This window comes from Pongo abelii, chromosome 16 (genome assembly GCF_028885655.2).
Source record: "Pongo abelii isolate AG06213 chromosome 16, NHGRI_mPonAbe1-v2.0_pri, whole genome shotgun sequence".
Taxonomy (NCBI): domain Eukaryota; kingdom Metazoa; phylum Chordata; class Mammalia; order Primates; family Hominidae; genus Pongo; species Pongo abelii.
This window is the reverse complement of record NC_072001.2, coordinates 46,355,489-46,375,034: the sequence shown is the minus strand read 5'-3', so window position 1 is coordinate 46,375,034 and position 19,546 is coordinate 46,355,489. Positions and strand designations below refer to the sequence as shown.

At 40.2% G+C, this 19,546-nt stretch overlaps 1 protein-coding gene across 18 annotated transcripts in view; it reads left to right on the top strand.

Moving 5' to 3' along the window:
* Positions 1-19,546, top strand: part of TP53BP1 (tumor protein p53 binding protein 1) — a 99,200-nt gene that overhangs the window by 54,797 nt on the left and 24,857 nt on the right. For 14 of the 18 annotated variants that reach the window (XR_008514108.1, XR_010137460.1, XM_063716600.1 and 11 more), the window contains 5 exons: positions 3,024-3,143; positions 3,919-4,122; positions 8,889-8,946; positions 12,022-12,114; positions 17,769-18,252. Coding sequence is in view for 16 of the 18 variants with exons in the window: in XM_063716600.1 (XP_063572670.1) it covers positions 3,024-3,143; positions 3,919-4,122; positions 8,889-8,946; positions 12,022-12,114; positions 17,769-18,252 (959 nt within the window). In the remaining 2 variants the exon portion in view is untranslated. The remainder of the gene's footprint in view (positions 1-3,023; positions 3,144-3,918; positions 4,123-8,888; positions 8,947-12,021; positions 12,115-17,768; positions 18,253-19,546) is intronic. The other 4 variants (XM_063716601.1, XM_054532697.2, XM_063716603.1 and 1 more) reach the window with 2 other exon arrangements.

Genomic DNA, 19,546 nt, shown 5'->3' with positions numbered 1-19,546 from the left:
GATGTGTTTTAGGCTCTAGCTATAACCTTTATTTGCTTACTTGATAGAATGTCATCTTAATTGGCTATTAATGTCAGAGGCAGACTTTTGGGGTAGACTGTTCATGCATGGTATCGCCTGATATATAAATTCTTACATTTTTAATTAGATGGCTTTTAATAAATTCTTAGGGGTAACCAGTTCTTTTAAGAACAAAGAAGAAAAATGGGTTTAAAACTATAACAGAAAGTAAGGAGAGACCTTCTTAACATTTAGAGTCTTAAATATTGCTTTGGAGTTATTCTCTAAAGTCCTTAAAGGACACATAGTCCCACTTAGGTGGTTTCAAAATTAGTATTGAGTTTCCTTTTGTTTCCTCATTCATATCCTTCGTCATTGTTTGGTATGCTGACCTACAACATGATAGCCCATGATTATCTGGAAAAACAAGAAGGGATTTTATAATTTAAAGAATGTAGGAGTGCTAAATGTTAGAGAAATAATGGAATATGTGGAAAATTCCGTAAGTTTAAAAGGATAAAATATGCCAGCAAATGTATTTTTAAGGATTTGGCAATAATTTGAGTAGATGCGTGGTGTTTTCCAGATGAGGGAACAAAAGCATAGAAATGGGAAACATTTGGAGGACATTGAATAGAAGCTTTATGAACGTGAATAATTAAAGAAAAACTGGAGATATAGGCTGCTACTAGTTAGTTGAATGCTGACTATAGAGTTGGGAATTTGTCTTCTAGTGAGAACCTTGAAGTTTTTTGACCAGGAGCTAACAAAGCCATGTTTTCTAGGAAGGCTGCAGAAAGTGTGCAGAAAGAATGGGGGTTAGGGAGAGTGGGAGACTTTAGCAGAAGAAGTGATTGATAGGCTATGGGAATAATCCAGGAATGAGGCATTGGAGACCTTAGGAGAGTAGTGGCAGTGCTGTCCCTAGGGCCTGTAAAAGTCTCAATTTTCCATTAGGTTATAGTAATGCAGTTAGATAAATGGTGCTAAAATTGCTTTCCATAAGTTTTGTGTAATACTGTGCAAAGGAAACCTTGTTACAGGGGATATATTTTCAGCGATTAATGCTTGCATATTGTATTTGCATGATATAATATGTCACATAGAAAGGTCTGCTTAAAGATTTCATGCACATTTTCAGAAGTCTGGAATGTATGAGGCTTTGCAAGGTGTTTTTTAAGTTTCTATATCTCTTCTAAGTTCTTTATTAGAACAACTTGCTTTATAAGGGGCTACCACAGAATGAATGCTTATCTACCTGACGCATTTCTCTTTTCTGTGACTATGGCGGATGTCTTTGTCAGTTAGATGTAATGTTGAGATGCTTCATCCATACTGTTTACAGGTTTGTTTTTGTTTTGTTTTGTTTTTTTGAGGCACGGTCTCACTCTGTCATCCAGGCTGTAGTGCAGTGGCACCATCTTGGCTTACTGCAACCTCTGTCTCCCAGGTTCAAGCGATTCTCCTGCCTCAGCCTCCTGAGTAGCTGGGATTACAGGCACCTGCCACTACGCCCAGCTAATTTTTGTATTTTTAGTGGAGACGGGGTTTCATTATTTTGGCCAGGCTGGTCTCGAACTTCTGACCTCAAGTGATCCATCCGCCTTGGCCTCCCAAAGTGTTGGGATTACAGGCGTGAGCCATGGTACCTGACCCCTCTTTACAGTTTCTTTAGCTGAGCATATGTACTTGCATCCTTTATTTCTAAAGACTATTTCTTTTTCTCTTTTTATCTCCTCAGATTACTAATTCATTTTCTCTTGAAACCCCATCTCTACTAAAAATACAAAAAATTAGCTGGGCGTGGTGGAGGGCGCCTGTAGTCCCAGCTACTTGGGAGGCTGAGGCAGGAGAATGGCATGAACCCAGGAGGCGGAGCTGGCAGTGAGCCGAGATGGCGCCACTGCACTCCAGCCTGGGCGACAGAGCCAGACTCCGTCTCAAAAAAAAAAAAAAAAGAGATTTTTTTTTGTTTGTTTTGTTTTAAAGGAAAAAATTATCACGGTGCTTGCTATTAAAGATAGGAGTGGAAAAAGATGAAAGAAGCAAACTACTTTCATAAGTAGTAGTGTCCGAGTATGCCAGGTTATAGTTATTTTGAGCCATCCCAGGGAAGAAGAAATTTTCATATATTAGTTTTAAGAGGGCACTCTGGCGCAATTCTTATTTTCTCCCAAATGTATCATTTTATTAGAAGAGATAAATTAGGAAGTTAGAAAATGTGATTTTTTGACAGTTTTCTAGTTCTGATTAGCAAAAATTTGGGACTGAGACCTAGGTAGAAAGTAGCTTTATGTCTTGACAAATATTTTCTATTTATAATAATTTAATTAAAATTTGTACACTGGTGATGCTTATATATGAGGGATTTACTGTTGTGCAGAGATTTAGATATGAACATTACACTTAGGCCTAGAGTGAATGCTGGTCAGTACTGCTGAACCATGAAACCCTTGGATTTCTATGCTAGAACCAGTCAGTATCTTGAAGTCCTTTAACCCGTGAGATCCTCTGTCATCTCTTTGATTAGATTGTACATTAAAAGTATTAACTTCAGACTTTGCTTTGGAGAATCCTACAGACTATTAAGGCTTATAAACAAACTCCTTAGGTTAGCATTGCACTAAATTATGTTGTTCTGATTTGAAACTGTCCAAATTTGTATTGCTAAATATCCCCTGATGTACTGTCTTGGAGATCAAATGTTTGTGTTCCATTTGACTCCAGGTTCTTCAGGTCTTGCAGACTTTGGGCTTTCTCTGTTTGACTGTCCTCTGGTTGTCTACTTTGTGTCAGTACTATAGTTGTTGGCTGTGAAGAGAGCAGAGACAATAGAAGGGAGTTAGTCAGGAGGCCTGGTGAGGGTGGTGGGAATGAGACAGAATTTGGGAGCAAAGGAAAAGAGTAATTGAAATATTTCTTGCAGTTCTCATTATTTTTGCTTATTTTATACTTCTGGGTTTTTTTTAAATCATTTTTTCTTTCTTTCTTTTTTCTTTTCTTTCTTTTTTTTTTTTTTCCAGAAACCCCATTTCATTTCACTTTGCCTAAAGAAGGTGATATCATCCCACCATTGACTGGTGCAACCCCACCTCTTATTGGGCACCTAAAATTGGAGCCCAAGAGACACAGTACTCCTATTGGTGAGTGAATAAAAAGTAATGATATTTAAGGCAGAATTTCTGAGATATCATTCTCTACACAAGTGATATTTTAGATCTGAGGAGTTGGGTCTGGCTGGTAAGGTGGATTTTTGTTTTAGAGAGAATAGGGTTATGAAGTCTGATTCTGTGATTTTACTACTAGGAGATGAGGGGTAAAGAGAGGAAGGAAAGAAAGGGTGGAGGGAAGTAAGAAAGAAAGAGAATACTTAAAAGAATTTTATCTTATTACTTGCAAGGCAGTAGAATCTGAGTGCTAAGTAGTGATATAGAGCTGTTTTATAAGGAAGGAACAGGAAGTGGGGTAGAAGTACTATTTATTCAGTACCTTGGCTAATTAATCAGTCTGCTGCTTGACAGGGCAAGAAAACTTAGATCCTCCTTCCCTGAAGCAGCCAGTAGTCTTCTACATTAACCTATTTGTTTTCTCTAGTCAGTGCTGGGAGGTAACAATCATGCCGTCTGGAGTCTCCTGCTACCTATGCCTGATGCTGGCAGATGTGGGTTGGCTGAGGGCTCATGCAGCATCCTTTGTCCAGATGCAGAAGTGGAACTGAATCCTGTTGCTCCTCTTAAGACCAGGTGTCAATACTAGTTCGTAGTTGTTGATACTTATGACAGGGATCTATCCTAGGAACCTCCTTCAATCCTGCAGAGCTGTGGAGCCAAACAGGCAAATTGATGACCTTGAATTGCTGTTTTTTGTGTTTGTATTTTAGTGTTCTTTTTTTCTTCCTCCCTGCCTCACTTCTTTCAGGTATTAGCAACTATCCAGAAAGCACCATAGCAACCAGTGATGTCATGTCTGAAAGCATGGTGGAGACCCATGATCCCATACTTGGGAGTGGAAAAGGGGATTCTGGGGCTGCCCCAGACATGGATGATAAATTATGTCTAAGAATGAAACTGGTTAGTCCTGAGACTGAGGCGAGTGAAGAGTCTTTGCAGTTCAACCTGGAAAGTAAGTTTTATGTTAATCTTGGGTAATTAGTAGCTGCAGATCATCCGGGGAGTGTATTGATTATAATCTAGTTATAATAATTGATACTTCTATATTTATAAATGTATTTGTAAAGTCTTACACTCATAGATTTAATTCTTTGCTTTTGGCCAGCCTGTCATGTTACTAAAGATACTCTGTTTTATAATCTCCATGTTATAGCTTGTTTCTATTAAGTCTGTTGCTATGTAATTGGTTTCCCTATTCAGAAAGACTTCAGAATAGGGTAGAAAACTTTAGGACTGTGGATTCACATTGCAAATTAATGTTGATTCTTTCTCACATGAATTAGAAGTTGTTTGGTAGGGCTAGAATAAAGAGAAGATACAAGGGAGGGATGCAAAGTAGGGACCAGATGCTGAAAGGCTTTTTACATCATGCTGAGAAGCCGAAGAATTTTAGGCAAGGGAGTAATATGATCAGATTTGCCTTTAAAAAAAAGCATCAGCTGAGTCTTTCAAAACCTTGTGCCTTTGTGCATGATGGTTCCTTTCCTTGCATTTCCCGTATTCTGTTCTCCTGCCTGGTAGATTCTACCCAGTTTTTAACCAGAAAGTGAGGTCATTGGTAGTGGGGCTGGAGATGAGGGATGAATTTGAGGAGTGAGTAGGCAGAACGATGGTGCCAGGTGAATATGGAAGTAAGGGGGAGGAAAAAAAGAGAGAATGACTCTTCACATATACTGTATCATCTCATTTCCATAATAGTACTCCCAAGTAGGTATCTGCATTTTCATTTTATTGATGAGAAAACAGAGTAAGAGAGGTTTTTAAGTTACATGTCTAAGGTCACAATAATTGGTGCTAGGTGGAGTTGGAATTTGAGTCAGACCTAACTCTGAAGCTTATAATTTTTTCATTTCAGGTAATTTGTAAAAGCTGTTTAAGGGGGATTAGAAGAGGAAGAAATCTCATAAAAGAGATTATAAAGGAACGTTCAGAGAGAAGGAGAACTAGGAGGGTATATGAAGCCATGGAAGCCTATGGGGAGGAGAGTTACAAGAAGATCATGTCAGGCACAGGAGCAAGTTTAGTAAGATGTGTCTGGAAATATACTTTGACTTTGGCAATTAGGATCCATTTGGTGACTCTAGCAAGAGCCATTTCAGTGCAGCAGTTGAGGTGGGAGCTATACTGAAAGTAATTGAGGAAGGATGAGGAAGAGGAGATGAGGCTGCAAATGTACTCTCTACTTTTGAGAAGTTTATGTGAGAGAAGAAGAGAAAATATGGTGAGTTAGAGGGAAATACAGGGTTGAGAGAGGATTTGTTATTTTTAGGCTGGGAGAGGCCTGAGCAAGTTTATAGATTTTAACCCATTTATGCTTAGTGTTCCACTATTGGAACGCTAAGCTTGTGGGAGTTATTTATATCCTACTGCTCAAGGTCATCACCAAGGTCTGATTTTTCACAAAAAAAAATTTGCAGCCTCCAGCATAAATGGGTTAAGGAAGGATCCAAAAGAGGGAGGCATAGATTAAAGATGAGGGAATTGGAGGAAACAGTTGATGAATTAAGGCCCTGAAGAAGTTGGGAGGGGAAGCTATTGAAGACTACACAGAATAGGTTGGATAAGCAGGACTTCTTCCCTGAGACCAGAGAAAAGTAATTTTAGCTAGTACATTTTTAGCTCTTACTGTATGCCAGGTACTTCACATGTATAGCTCATTAAATCTCATAAGAAGCCTATGAACTAGATCCTATTATTATCCTCCTTTTACAGATGAGGAAACTGAGGCACAGGAAGGTTGAGCACCTTCCCTAAACATAGCTAGTAAATGGAGTAGCCTGGACACAAATCCAGGAAGTCTGGTTGCAAATCTTTAATGCTGTGGTACTTACTGATTTGAATCTTAGCAACTCAGTAGACTGAGTGAAAGTATTACATGGTTCCATCCTTACTAACATCTTCTCTGGAATAAATAAGGGCTTATTGCCAGGCATAGTGGTTGGTGTGCTCCTGTAATCCCAGCAATGCCAGAGGTTGAGGTGGGAGGTGTGCTTAAACCCAGAAGTACAAGACCAGCCTGGGCAACATAGTGAGATCTCATCTCAAAAATAAAAATTTTAAAAAGGGTTTGTCAAGAGAGAGAGTATGTGATAGCCTTAAATCTTACTTTACCTTTGGATCTGAAATTACAACTAGCTAAGTGTTAAGGATGATTATATCAGTAAATTTTACTGCCTTTCCTAATACCAGGAGCATAGTATCAAGGACTGTATTCAGTGTTACTTACATCATTTCATCCTCACAACAAACTTTTGAGGTTTGTTGTGTTTTTATCTTACAGAGGAGGACACTGAGACTCAAAATGACAAAGTAGTTTACTCCTAGGTTGGACTATTAAGTGCAATAGCCAGGGTGTGAGCCAGGTTTCTATTTCAGAGCCAGGGCTGCAACTGAATTTCAGCTGCCTCCCTGATGGACTGTTTAGATTATGTTGGGTCACGAATATTTTAGAAATAATTAAAAAACATTTAAGGGTTGTTTTCTCTAAGGCTGGTATAAATTGTAAATGAACAAATTTTAATCCCTTGAAATTAGTGACGTTGTGAGAATATGGGATTTTTTTCAGTATGACCTTTAATTTGTTGCTGCATGTTCTTGAAAATGTCCTTTTTTTTTTTCTTTTTTTTTTTTGAGACAGGGCTTCTCTCTGTCACCCAGGCTGGAGTGCAGTGGGGTGAACTCGGCTCACTGCAGCCTCCATCTCCCAGGCTCAAGCGATCCTCCCATCTTAGCCCCCTGAGTAGCTGGGACTACAGGCATGCCACCATCCATGCCTGGTTAATTTTTGTATTTATTATAGAGATGGGGTTTCGCCATGTTAGCCAGGCTGGTGTTGAACTCCTAGGCTCAAGCGATCCTCCTGCCTTGGCCTCTCAAAGTATTGGGATTACATGCATGAGCCACTGTGCCTGGCTACCCTTTATGTTTGAAGTGTCTGTCCTAAAGCACTTTGGGAAGAACTTGGGTACCTTCTATTTGTGGGTGCTCTAAAAACTATTTAAAATTGCCTAAAATATTTTCTACATATTTTATTAAGTTCTTTCATTTTTAATTTGTTTTTAATATGATATAAATTTAAAAATTTTTTTGGTTTTTAATTTTGTATTATTACGTACTTTTTTAACTTCTTATATGGGCAGAGATGAATTGGGATTCAGAAGTTTAATTTTCATTTAAGAATGTTACTGCTGGCCGGGTGTGGTGGCTCATGCCTGTAATCCCAGCACTTTGGGAGGCTGAGGCGGGTGGATCACCTGAGGTCAGGAGTTCGAGACCAGCCTGGCCAAGATGATGAAACCCCATCTCTACTAAAAATATAAAAATTAGCCGGGCATGGTGGCAGGCACCTGTAATCCCAGCTACTTGGGAGGCTAAGGCAGCAGAATCTCTTGAACCCGAGAGGTGGAGGTTGCAGTGAGCTGAGATCATGCCACTGCACTCCAGCCTGAGCGACAGAGTGAGACTCTGTCTCAAAAAAAAAAAAAAAAAAGAATATTACTGCTAAGGGCTAGGTGTCGTAGCTCGTATGTGTAATCCCAGCACTTTGGGAACCTGAGGCAGGTGAATCACCTGAGGTTGGAAGTTTGAGACCAGCCTGGCCAACATGGTGAAACCCCATCTCTACTAAAAATACAAAAATTAGCTGGGTGTGGTGGTACACACCTGTAATCCCAGCTACTCGGGAGGGTGAGGCATGCGAATCACTTGAACCCAGGAGACACAGGTTGCAGCAAGTCGAGATTATGCTGCTGCACTCTAGCCTGGGCAACAGAGTAAGACTCTGTCTCCAAAAAAAAAAAAAAAAAGTTATTCATTGTATTGTTTCTTGCCAATCTTATTAGTCTTTTATAGGAAGTTTGAAAGAAAATTGATTGGTAGAAGTGAGAAAAACTTGTACCATTAAATTACAAGAAATAGCCGGCCGGGCGCAGTGGCTCTTGCCTGTGATCCCAGCACTTTGGGAGACCGAGGCGGGCGGATCACGAGGTCAGGAGATTGAGACCATCCTGGCTAACACGGTGAAACCCCGTCTCTACTAAAAATACAAAAAAATTAGCTGGGCGTGGTGGCGGGCGCCTGTAGTTTCAGCTGCTGGGGAGGCTGAGGCAGGAGAATGGCGTGAACCCGGGAGGCGGAGCTTGCAATGAGCCGAGATTGCGCCAGTACACTCCAGCCTGGGCGACAGAGTGAGACTGCATCTCAAAAAAAAAAAAAAAATTAAAACAAATCTGGCCTGCACTGCAGCCTGGATGACAGAGCGAGACTCCATCTCAAAACAAACAAAAAAAACCAAGAAATCTGGCAGATCACTTGATTTCAGGAGTTTGAGACCAGCTTGGGAAACATGGCCAAAACCCTGTCTTTGCTAAAAAATACGAAAAATTAGCTGGACGTGGTGGTGCATGCCTGTAGTCCCAGCTACTCAGGAGGCTGAGGCACGAGAATCGCTTGAACCCGGGAGGCGGAGGTTGCAGTGAGCTGAGATCATGCCACTGCCCTCCAGCTTGGGCGATAGAGTGAGACTGTCTCAAAATAAATAAATAAATAAATAAAATTACAAGAAATGTTTGTATGTTTATTCTTATTAGCTTTACTTATTTTTATTTCTTTTTGTTATTTGTTGCAAGTACTAGTAGAGCAGAGTGAAGGTTTTTTGGTGTGATACTAACTAAATTCTGTTTCTCTTTCCTTTCTCTCATTGGTTTTGTTTTTATTCAGAGCCTGCAACTGGTGAAAGAAAAAATGGATCTACTGCTGTTGCTGAGTCTGTTGCCAGGTAACCAAAGCTGGATGCTATTTAGAGTTTAATACGCAGCTACTGGTAATGAGGGTAGATGGTTTATCAACAAAGGAAAAAAGTTAAAATGAGACTCTTTCATAAAGGATTTAGCAATGTTTTGAATGAATCATAGACTTTTTAGTTAATACTTTTTTAAGTGTAGTGAAGCTTTTTTCTACACCTAGAACTAAGATAATTGAAATGTCTTTTCTTTTGTTCATGTGAGAGTTCCCTTCCCCCCTTTTTTCTGTTGCTGATACAAGAGTCTCCACAATCTCAGGATAGTTGATCCAATTGATGAGAAAAAGAAGGATTAATAAGAGATAGCTACAGATCTTGTTCCTTCTGCAATTGCATACTCAGCTGCAGCCTCAGGTCGTTTTCTCTTCTGCCTGCCAAATTAACTACTATGTTGAGCTGTTATTTTTGCTTTGTCATGGATGTTGTAATGCTTTGAGGATGAGTATGACCCCATACTGAGGTTTTGGTTGGTAAGCTTTGCCATCTGGTGGCTGTGAGAGTACAATTGTTTCAGGCATGAGTCATCCAGCATGAAAACACTAATAGCAGTTGGTGAAATATAGGCAAGAATTCTTTTTTTATTTTATTTTTTATTTTTTGAGACAGAATCTTGCTCTGTTGCCCAGGCTGGAGTGCAGTGGTGAGATCATGGCTCACTGCAACCTCAACATCCTGACCTCCAGCGATCCTCCTGCCTCAGCCACCTGAGTAGCTGGGGCTACAGGCATGTACCACCTCATCTGGCTAATTTTTGTATTTTTTGTAGAGATGAGGATCTTACTATGTTGCCCAGGCTGGCCTTGAACTCCTGGGCTCAAGTGATCCGCCTGCCTTGACTTCCCAAAGTGCTGGGATTACAGATGTGAGCTACCATGCCCCACCAAGAATTCTTAAATTAGAGGCTAGGCAGGTACTGTAAATAACTAAAGTGGCTAGGTACAAGACAGAGTGTTTTGTTTTTTTTTTTTTTTTTGAGACAGAGTCTCACTCTGTCACCCAGGCTGGAGTGCAGTGGCACGATCTCGGCTCACTGCAAGCTCCGCCTTCCAGGTCCACGCCATTCTCCTGCCTCAGCCTCCTGAGTAGCTGGGACTACAGGCGCCTGCCACACGCCTGGCTAATTTTTTTTTTTGTATTTTTAGTGGAGACGGGGTTTCACTGTGTTAGCCAGGATGGTCTCTATCTCCTGACCTCGTGATCCGCCCGCAAGACAGAGTGTTGAGGACAATGGCAAACTGAATGTATGGTCCATGTGAAAGGGTGTGCCCCACTCAACTCCAGCCAGTAGTTGTCATGCGAGACTGCAAACTTATTGTTGCCACAACTTTGTTTTTAAAAAGAAATTTGGATTTTTAAAAATAAAATATCAAATAAAAGAGGCCTGTGGACTAAATGTGACCTCACTTGTGAGTTTCTGACCTTTTTCAAAGTCTTTTGATCTGTTCTTTGCTATGTCTTAGAGAGATTAGTTCCTCTCTGGGCTATTGTATATTTAATCTGAAAGATAAGTACCTTAGAGTCCTTTTTCATTTGAAGATCCCTTAATGATATGTAGTCTTAGAAGTTGAAGAAAATGGAGTGTGTATCTGGTCCGTTTGGCTTTAATAGAATTTTTGGCCAGGAATAAGTTGTTATTAGTCTGTACATGTGCATATTCAGACGGAACAGAGTATGTTGCTGAAGCTTCTAGAACTCTTAGGGTAGAAAGTAGAGAGGAGAAAATAAGGAAAAACTTTGAGCAGAGGGTTGGAATGGTGGATCATAGAATGAGATGAAATTTTTGATGTTGTGAAGAAAATTTTCTATATAAGAATCTAAATTAAAAAAATTTGACTTGTTTGCTGTTGGGTTCACTCTAATAAATCATCTAAAGTAAGCTCTGTCACAATATTGGAAGTGGTTCTTGGTTCATCTGCATTTAGGTGGAGATTTTTTGTTTGTTTGTTTGTTTGAGACAGGGTCTCACTTTGTCAACCAGGCTGCAGTGCAGTGGTGCAATCACAGTTGACTGCAGCCTTGACCTCCCAGGCTCAAGCGATCCTCCTGCCTCAACCCCACAAGGAGCTGGGACTACAGGAACTTACCACCAGGGGCTAATTTTTGTATTTTTAGTAGAGATGGGGTTTCGTCATGTTGCCCAGGCTAGTCTCTAACTCCTGAAGCTCAAGTGATCCGCCTAGCTTGGCCTCCCAGAGTGGTAGGATTACAGGTATAAGCCACCGTGCCCAGCCTACATGAAACTTTTAAGTGTTGTTTGTAACTGTCCTCTGTTCAAATTACTTGCTGTCACCTTATTTCTCAATCATTTTACTATAGAAAGTTTCAAGCATATACGAAAGTAGAGAGAGTAGTATAATGGACTGCCATGTATTCATCACCCAGTTCCAAAAATTTCTTATGGCCAGTCTTGATTCATTTATATTTCCAGCACTCCTCTCCCTGCTGAATTATTTTGAAGATAATTTCAGCATTATATAATTTTATCTGAAATACTTCAGGGCTGTCTCCAAAAGATAAGGATTCTTATTTTAAACTTAACCATATTACTATTATCATACTTTAAAAAATTGACAATGGTTCCTTAGTATCATAAAATATTCAATGTTCAGATTTCTCTGATTGTCTCATAAATGGTGTTTTACAGTTTGACTCAAGATCTAAATAAGGTCCACATATTGCATTTGATTATGTCTCTTTAAGTCTTTTAAAATACAGAGTACCCCTCCAGTCTTTTTTTTTGCCTCTTGCTTACAAATTATTTGTTGAAGGTACAGATTGTTGTATGGTTTTCTACATTCTGGATTTTGCCGATTGCATCTTTATGGTATTTAATACAGTCCTCTGTCCACCTTATTTCCAGTGAATCTTCCTTGAGAATTTTAAATTATGCTAATTCAAAACAAGTATGGAGAATTTGCATTTTGGTGTAAGGTGGTTTGGAGTTTGATATGCAGAGAAAGCATTTTATATCCTCTGTGCATAAAAGGATAATCTCCAAAAGTACTTTTCTTTTCAAAGTTAACAATATATTGCTTTAATATATTGTCTTAGTCCCCAGAAGACCATGTCTGTGTTTAGCTGTATCTGTGAAGCCAGGCAAGAGAATGAGGCTCGAAGTGAGGATCCCCCCACTGCACCCATCAGGTAAGCATTATTTTTATAGAATCTTTTGGGCTCCATTGGTTCACAAAATGGTTGGTGCCCAAATCCTAATATGTACTGTACTATGGTTTGAATGTGGCATGTGTTGGAAACTTAACCCCCAGTGCAACAGTGTTGAGAGGTAATTAGTGGTATTGGTATAAAGCTACAGAAGTTGACCACACATACACAAAAAAGAGGTAATTAGGTCATGGGGGCACTGCCCATATGTATACATTAAGGCTGTTACAGTGAGCATGGGTTAATTATAAAAGGCTGAAGGGGTAGTTTGGCCCCCTTTCCACCTTCTTGAATGCACCCTCACCATGTGATGCCTTCCACCGTGTTACGATGCAGCTAGAAGGCCCTCACCAGCTGGCCATCTAGATGCTAGCGCCATGTCCTTGGACATTTCAGCATTCAGAACCATGAGCCAAATCCTGTAAATCTCTTTTCTTTGTAAATTTCCCAGTCTGGTGGGAATTCTGTTATAGCAGCAGAAAACAGACTAAGATGTACTGCTATTTTGTGAGCTTGAGCTTACCATTTTTTTTTTAAACCTTGAGGGACTATAATGTATTCTGCATGGATTTATGAGCTGTCATGAGAAATTTTGTTAAATATTTTATAGATACACATTTTTGTCTTTATCTGCCAGTTGTATCAATTTGAAATGACTGACTTCATAAATGTATTTATTAATTTATTTTGAGATAGGGTCTCACTCTGTCACCCAGGCTGGAGTGAAGTGGCGTGAACATGGCTCACTGAAGCCTTTACCTCCTGGGCTTCAGCCTCCCAAGTAGCTAGGGCCACAAGCATGTGCCACCATACAGGCTAATTTTTCTATTCTTTGTAGAGATGGCTTCTCACTGTGTTGTCCAGTCTGGTTTCAAACTCCTGGGATCAAGCAGTCCTCCCACCTTGGCATCCAGAAGTGTTAGGAATACAAGTGTGAGCCACTGTGCCCTGCCTATGAAAATAATTTTTATAATTCCTCATTTCTCAGATTAGTTTTTCTTATTTTGGAAACTATGTTTACTTTTAACAGACTTTTTATTTCTCCTTAGTTTCCCACAGAGCAAAATATGAGATGTTTAACATCCCAAATTTAAAGTTTTTCAGACTTAATGGAATTAATTTTTCCGTAATTTCTTTTTCTTTTTAGAGACAGGGTCTCACTCTGTCACCCAGGCTGAGGTGCAGTGGTGCAGTAGTAGCTCACGGCAGCCCCAAATTCCTAGGCTCAAGCAATCCTCGTGCCTGAACCCCCTGAGTGGCTAGGACTACAGGCATGTGCTGCCGTGTCTGGCTAATTTTTTTTTTTTTTTAACTTTTTGTAGAGACAGGGTCTCCCTCTGTTGCCCAGGCTGGTCTCAAACTCCTGGGCTCAAGTGATCTTCCTGCCTCGTCTTCCCAACATGCTAGAATTACAGATATGAGCAACTGTGCTTAGCCCCATAATTTCTTTACTCCATAATCTCTTACAACAGTTGTGAGGCAGGAAAAAAGTTTTGAGTTACAGGCCTTTATCTCTATTCAAATAATTAAGGAGGCGGCTGGCCACGGTGGCTCACGTCTGTAATCCCAGCACTTGGAGGCCAAAGCATGAGGATTACTTGAGGCCAGGAGTTTGAGATGATCCTGGGTGACATAGTGAGACCCTATTTCTACCAAGAAAAAAGAGAAAAAAAAAAAAAGCCGGATGTAGTGGCATGCGCTTGTGGTCGCAGCTACTTGGAAGACTGAAGTGGGGTGATCGGTTGAACCTGGGAGGTCGAGGCTGCAGGGAGCTGTGGTCTCGCCACTGCACTTTTAGCCTGGGGAACAGAGTGAGACCGTGTCTTAAAAATAAATAAATAAATAAATAAAAAGAGTATCTTGTATGGAATATATGATACTTATATTTAGTGTAGAGAAATAAGTAATGGCAGTGGAAAAGGACCAGTATTTTCATTATGAAGTGAGTATCTTTCACCTCTAAAATTCAGTGATTTTGTAATTAGACAATGTGATAATGTTTTGTCAGTAGGTGTATCACTAATAGTGATATAAGTAGCATGATTTAGCCAGGCATGGTGGCACTTTGGTAGACTGAGGTGGGTGGATGGCCTGAGCTCCGGAGTTGGAGACCAGCCTGGGCATCATGGTGAAACTTCGTCTCTACAAAAAGTACAAAATTAGCCAGGTATGGTGGTGCATCCCTGTAGTCCTAGCTACTTGGGATGCTGAGGTGGGAGGATGACTTGAGCCCAGGAGGTGGAGGTTATAGTGAGCCGAGATTGTGCCACTGCACTCCAGCCTGGGCGACAAAGCCAGACTCTGTCTTTAAAAAAAAAAAAAAAAGCTGGATGGGGTGCCTCACACCTATAATCCCAGCACTTTGGGAGGCTGAGGAGGGGTGACCACTTGAGGCTAGGAGTTAGTGACCAGCCTGGCCAACATGGTAAAACCCTGTCTCTACTAAAAATACAAAAAGTAGCCAGGCAGGGTGGTCCACGCTTGTAGTCTCAGCTACTCTGGAGGCTAAGGCATGAGAATCACTTGAACCCTGGAGGTGGAGGTTGCAGTGAGCCAAGATGGTGCCACTGCACTACAGCCTGGTCAAGAGAGTGAGAGTTATGTCTTATCCATTAAAAAAAAAAAAAAAGTAATAGGTAGCATAATTTCTAAACTTCTATGTTCATTATTGAAAGAAATATTTAAAATAAATATGTCAGTGCATTAAATGGGCATTCTGAATAAGTGTGAGCTTGTTGATATTCTTGGGAATCAGATGATCCTGAAATCATGTGATTTTAAAAATGGTGTAGTAATGACCCAGCTGTTACTAAATTTATTGATGTCACTGTATTGCCTTGCTTTTTTATTAAAGCGTTTTAAAATAGAGGTGCCAAGATGTTGGTTATATTGTTTAACCTTGGTGGAGCAAAGATCTGGGAATCTAGCTGGATTTGGTTCCAGATGCCTCATAAACAGAGCTACACTCAGAATAGAATAGTTAGACATTTGTTAAATATGGAGATGTATTCTTCCCTATTTCAATTTGGATTAATTTTTTTTTTTTTTTTTTGAGATGGAGTCTTGGTCTGTCACCTAGGCTGGAAGTGCAGTAGGGTGATCTTGGCTCACTGCAACCTCCACCTCCCAGGTTCGAGGGATTCTCCTGCCTCAGCCTCCCAAGTAGCTGGGACTACAGGTGTATGCCACCACACATGGCAAATTTTTTTGTATTTTTAGTAGAGACGGGGTTTTGCCGTGTTGGCCAGGCAGGTCTCGAACTCCTCACCTCAGGTGATCCACCCGTCTTGGCTTCCCAAAGTGCTGGGATTACTGGCGTGAGCCGCTGTGCCCAGCCTAAAATTTACTTTCTTAGCATCAGTTTCTAAGTCTGGCATATAGTGACCAGAGTAGAATTGCATAGCTGGAACTAATGGAGAGGGAGAGAGGTATGGCACTTCTTACAATTTATTGGATTGCTGTAGAAGTAAAATTCCATTCAGGTATTCTAACCTGAATAAACAGCTTCTGAGGTGTCTTAGTCTCTTTGGGCTGCTACAACAAACTGCCATAGGCTAGATAGCTTATAAACAAAAGAATTTATTTCTCTCATTTCTGGAGGCTGAGAAGTTCTAGATCAAAGCACTGGCAGATTTGGTGTCTGGTGAGGGCCTGCTTCCTGTTTTGTAGACAGCTGTTCTCACATGGGAGTTGGGGGCAAGAGAGCTCTCCGAGGTCTCTTTTATAAGGGAACTAACCCTATTCATGAGGGCTCTGCCTCTTAATACCATCACCTTGGGGGTTAGGATTTAATACATCAGTCTTGGGGTGAAGGGGACATAGACATTTAGTCTGTAGCATGAGATAAAATTTATAAGCTTGTTTAGGATAGGAAACAACAATAATTGAATTCCTAAAATCGAGTCCTGGCTCTTCTGGCTTTTGAATCCTTTCCTTCTTGCTCAGCCATTGGTATGTTAGATGTCTTAAAGATTTAAATATGAATATTTAGTTGATATTGAAGGTGAACTGAGTCTCTTTAATTGCATTGTCTTAGCATCTAATATTGATTGAGCATCTGCTATGCTCAATATTTTAATATATGAACATTTATAAACCTCATAAGAGGTAAGTGCTACTCATGGTAGGTGTCTCCTGGTGGTCTTGTTCTTTCTTCTTCTTCATTGGACCATATATTCTCATTCAGTTGAGGTTCCTGAGAGATAGGACACAAACTATAACAACTCTATTCCAAATTCTTGGCTAGAACTCTATTCCAAATCCCTCTTTGAGCTCCTGTTCTGGTAGGCTGAGCTAAACAATATAGAGACCTCAGAAACTTCTTTTTTCCTTTTCCTTCAAGATCTAGAGCAGAGCAATCCCTGAAGAGCACTTCCTGCTTCCTTTACCCTGTCTACCTAGGAAAGCTGAGATCCTAAGGATAAGAGCTTCTGTCAAATAGGAGACAGCCCTAACTCTGTCTTTTTCTGGCCACATACTTAAATCAACATATGACATAGTTTCTAGGCCCCTTATCGTCCTTCATGTTACCTTCTGGGTTTATCTACAGTTTATGCCTTGTAAACTGTCATGCCCAGAACTGCAACACATATTCCAGATGTGGTCTTAGCATGGTCAGTTCAGAATGGATTCCTTTTATCTTTATTCTGGCTATTGTACATGTAATGGAGCCTAAAACTGCATTATGTTGATTTAATCTGAGTAGATTTTGCAATTAATTGATTCATAGAACATTCAGTCTTCTGTTCAAAGTACATGTATTAAGCATCTATTTTATATTAAGCTGTGAGTTAGGTGTTTTAAGTATAAAGATGGATAAGACATGAATGTCAAATTTCTGTTGACTTGGAGTTAGCCTGGACGTTTTTATTCTGGAGAATTGTTAGGGATATTTAAGAAAGCTCCTAGTCACTTCGGAAATCGTGGTATGTGGTTTGTAGGAGACATTCAACAAATGCTTGTGGAATAAAGGAACAAATCACTGATACCCAAATGGGATGACTTATGAAAAAAATGGGCTATATCTTGAGAACTGTCTTTGAGAAACCAATTCATTCTGAAATGTTTAGTCGTAGATATATCAGTATAGCTGACAAAACTAGAAACTACCTACAGCTTTATCCTTTATAAGTCAGATTTTTTTTTCCTAAAAATATTGGTCAGGTGGGGATAAACAGTATCTAGAATGCTAGGAATCAGTTAAGGAATGTTAGAACCATTCATAAGGCCAGATGAGACATCTTGACTTAATTGATCTTTTTTCAAAATAGATCCCTAAGTTGCCCTTCATTGTCTGTGACTTCAGTAGTGGGTTTACATCTTTTTGTTTACTTCATTTTCCTGCATCAAGTTTCAGAGTTCAAAGCTACTGATGGGAAGAAATTTTATGACTCTTTATCATCATGGTGGAATTGTTCTATCTACCATTATTTTTTTTACAGGAGTGAAATTATAATGAGGACTCCCAAGGTGATAATGCTTGACTACCTGACTTTCTCCCTTCCTTACATTTCTCAAATTGTCAAAATATGGCTCCCCCCTTGCCACTACTACACATACACATGCACGTGCACACACACACATTCACACATACACTTGCTTAATTGACATGGCTTCTTTATATGTTGCATTTTCAGGGGGAACTTGCTCCACTTTCCAAGTTCTCAAGGAGAAGAGGAGAAAGAAAAATTGGAGGGTGACCATACAATCAGGCAGAGTCAACAGCCTGTGAAGCCCATTAGTCCTGTCAAGGACCCTGTTTCTCCTGCTTCCCAGAAGATGGTCATACAAGGGCCATCCAGTCCTCAAGGAGAGGCAATGGTGACAGATGTGCTAGAAGACCAGAAAGAAGGACGGAATACTAATCAGGAAAATCCTAGTAAGGCCTTGATTGAAAGGCCCAGCCAAAATAACATAGGAATCCAAACCATGGAGTGTTCCTTGAGGGTCCCAGAAACTGTTTCAGCAGCAACCCAGACTATAAAGAATGTGTGTGAGCAGGGGACCAGTACAGTGGACCAGAACTTTGGAAAGCAAGATGCCACAGTTCAGACTGAGAGGGGGAGTGGTGAGAAACCAGTCAGTGCTCCTGGGGATGATACAGAGTCGCTCCATAGCCAGGTGAGAGAACATACTAGGGTGCATCAGAGGCCTTGTTTTTGACTTTCAGGATTCTCAGAGAATTCAAGTTGTGGCATGTCTACCTAATGACAATTCTTGACAGTTTTGTACAGAACAGTGGTTAAAAGACAAAAACAACTTTTCTAAGATACAGATATGGTAGTGAAATTGTGGGTAGCTATAGCCATTAGATAGTCTTTTAGGGAAAATGTAGTATTGCTGCAGTTTTTTAGGTAGGTCTTTACTGGAGAAGAAAGCCAGAGATTCAGCCTGGGTCCTGTAATACTCTTCTACATTCACTCTTTTCCTTCTCCATAATTTTTTATCTTCCCTTCTAACCATCAGATCTAATTTTCTCTCCCTTAAGTCTGTTTCATCATGGTTCTCAGGAATTCAGAGAGTAGAAGGTAAGGGGGAAAGAAGCAGCATGAAGAATAGTGTATTTCAGCATATGAAACAGAAAGAATGGTAACAGGAATAGAGAGAGAGTTGGGGAAAAGTCCCCAGGTGACCAGGAACTGCAGAAGAGAGGCTAGACTAGAAGCTAATGTGAGGAAAAGGATTGGGGCTGATGAAAGTGAGGCTGGAGGAGTATCAGGTTCCAGGGAATAGAGTAGGGAAGTGTCGGTACTAGTAAAAATTAAGTAGGTGGCTATGCCTGGTGGCACATGCCTGAAATCCCAGCACTTTTGGAGGCTCAGGTGGGAGGATTACTTGAGCCCAGGAGTTTGAGACTAGACTGGGCAACATAGTGAGACCTTGTCTCTTAAAAAAAAAATTGAGTAGATAAAAAGAAGTAGTAGAAATGTATGTGTTAACAAATACATAGAAGTTCACAACATTTCATTGAGTGGCAGAGTGGGATCCATGGCAGAGAAAATTTGGTAGTTACTAGTAAACAGTAGTCTCTGCTTATCAGTGGTTTCTTTTTCTTGGTGGTTTTAGTTGACCATGGTCAGCTGCAGTTCAAAAATACTAAATGGAAAATTCTAGAAATACTAAGGTTTAAATTGTGTGCTGTTTTGAGTAATGTGATAAAATCAAGTGCTGTCCCTCTTAGTCCTGGCTAGGATATGAATCCTCCCTTTTTCTAGCATATCCATATGCTATATATGCTCCCTGCCTATTAATGACTTAGTAGCCGTCTTGGTTATCAGATCAACTATCATGGTATTGCAGTGCTTGCATTCAAGTAACTCTTGTTTTACTCTCACCCCAAAGTTTGAGAGTAATGATGCCGACAATCTGAATATGCCAGAGAAGTAAGTCATAAAGTGCTTCCTCTTAAGTGAAA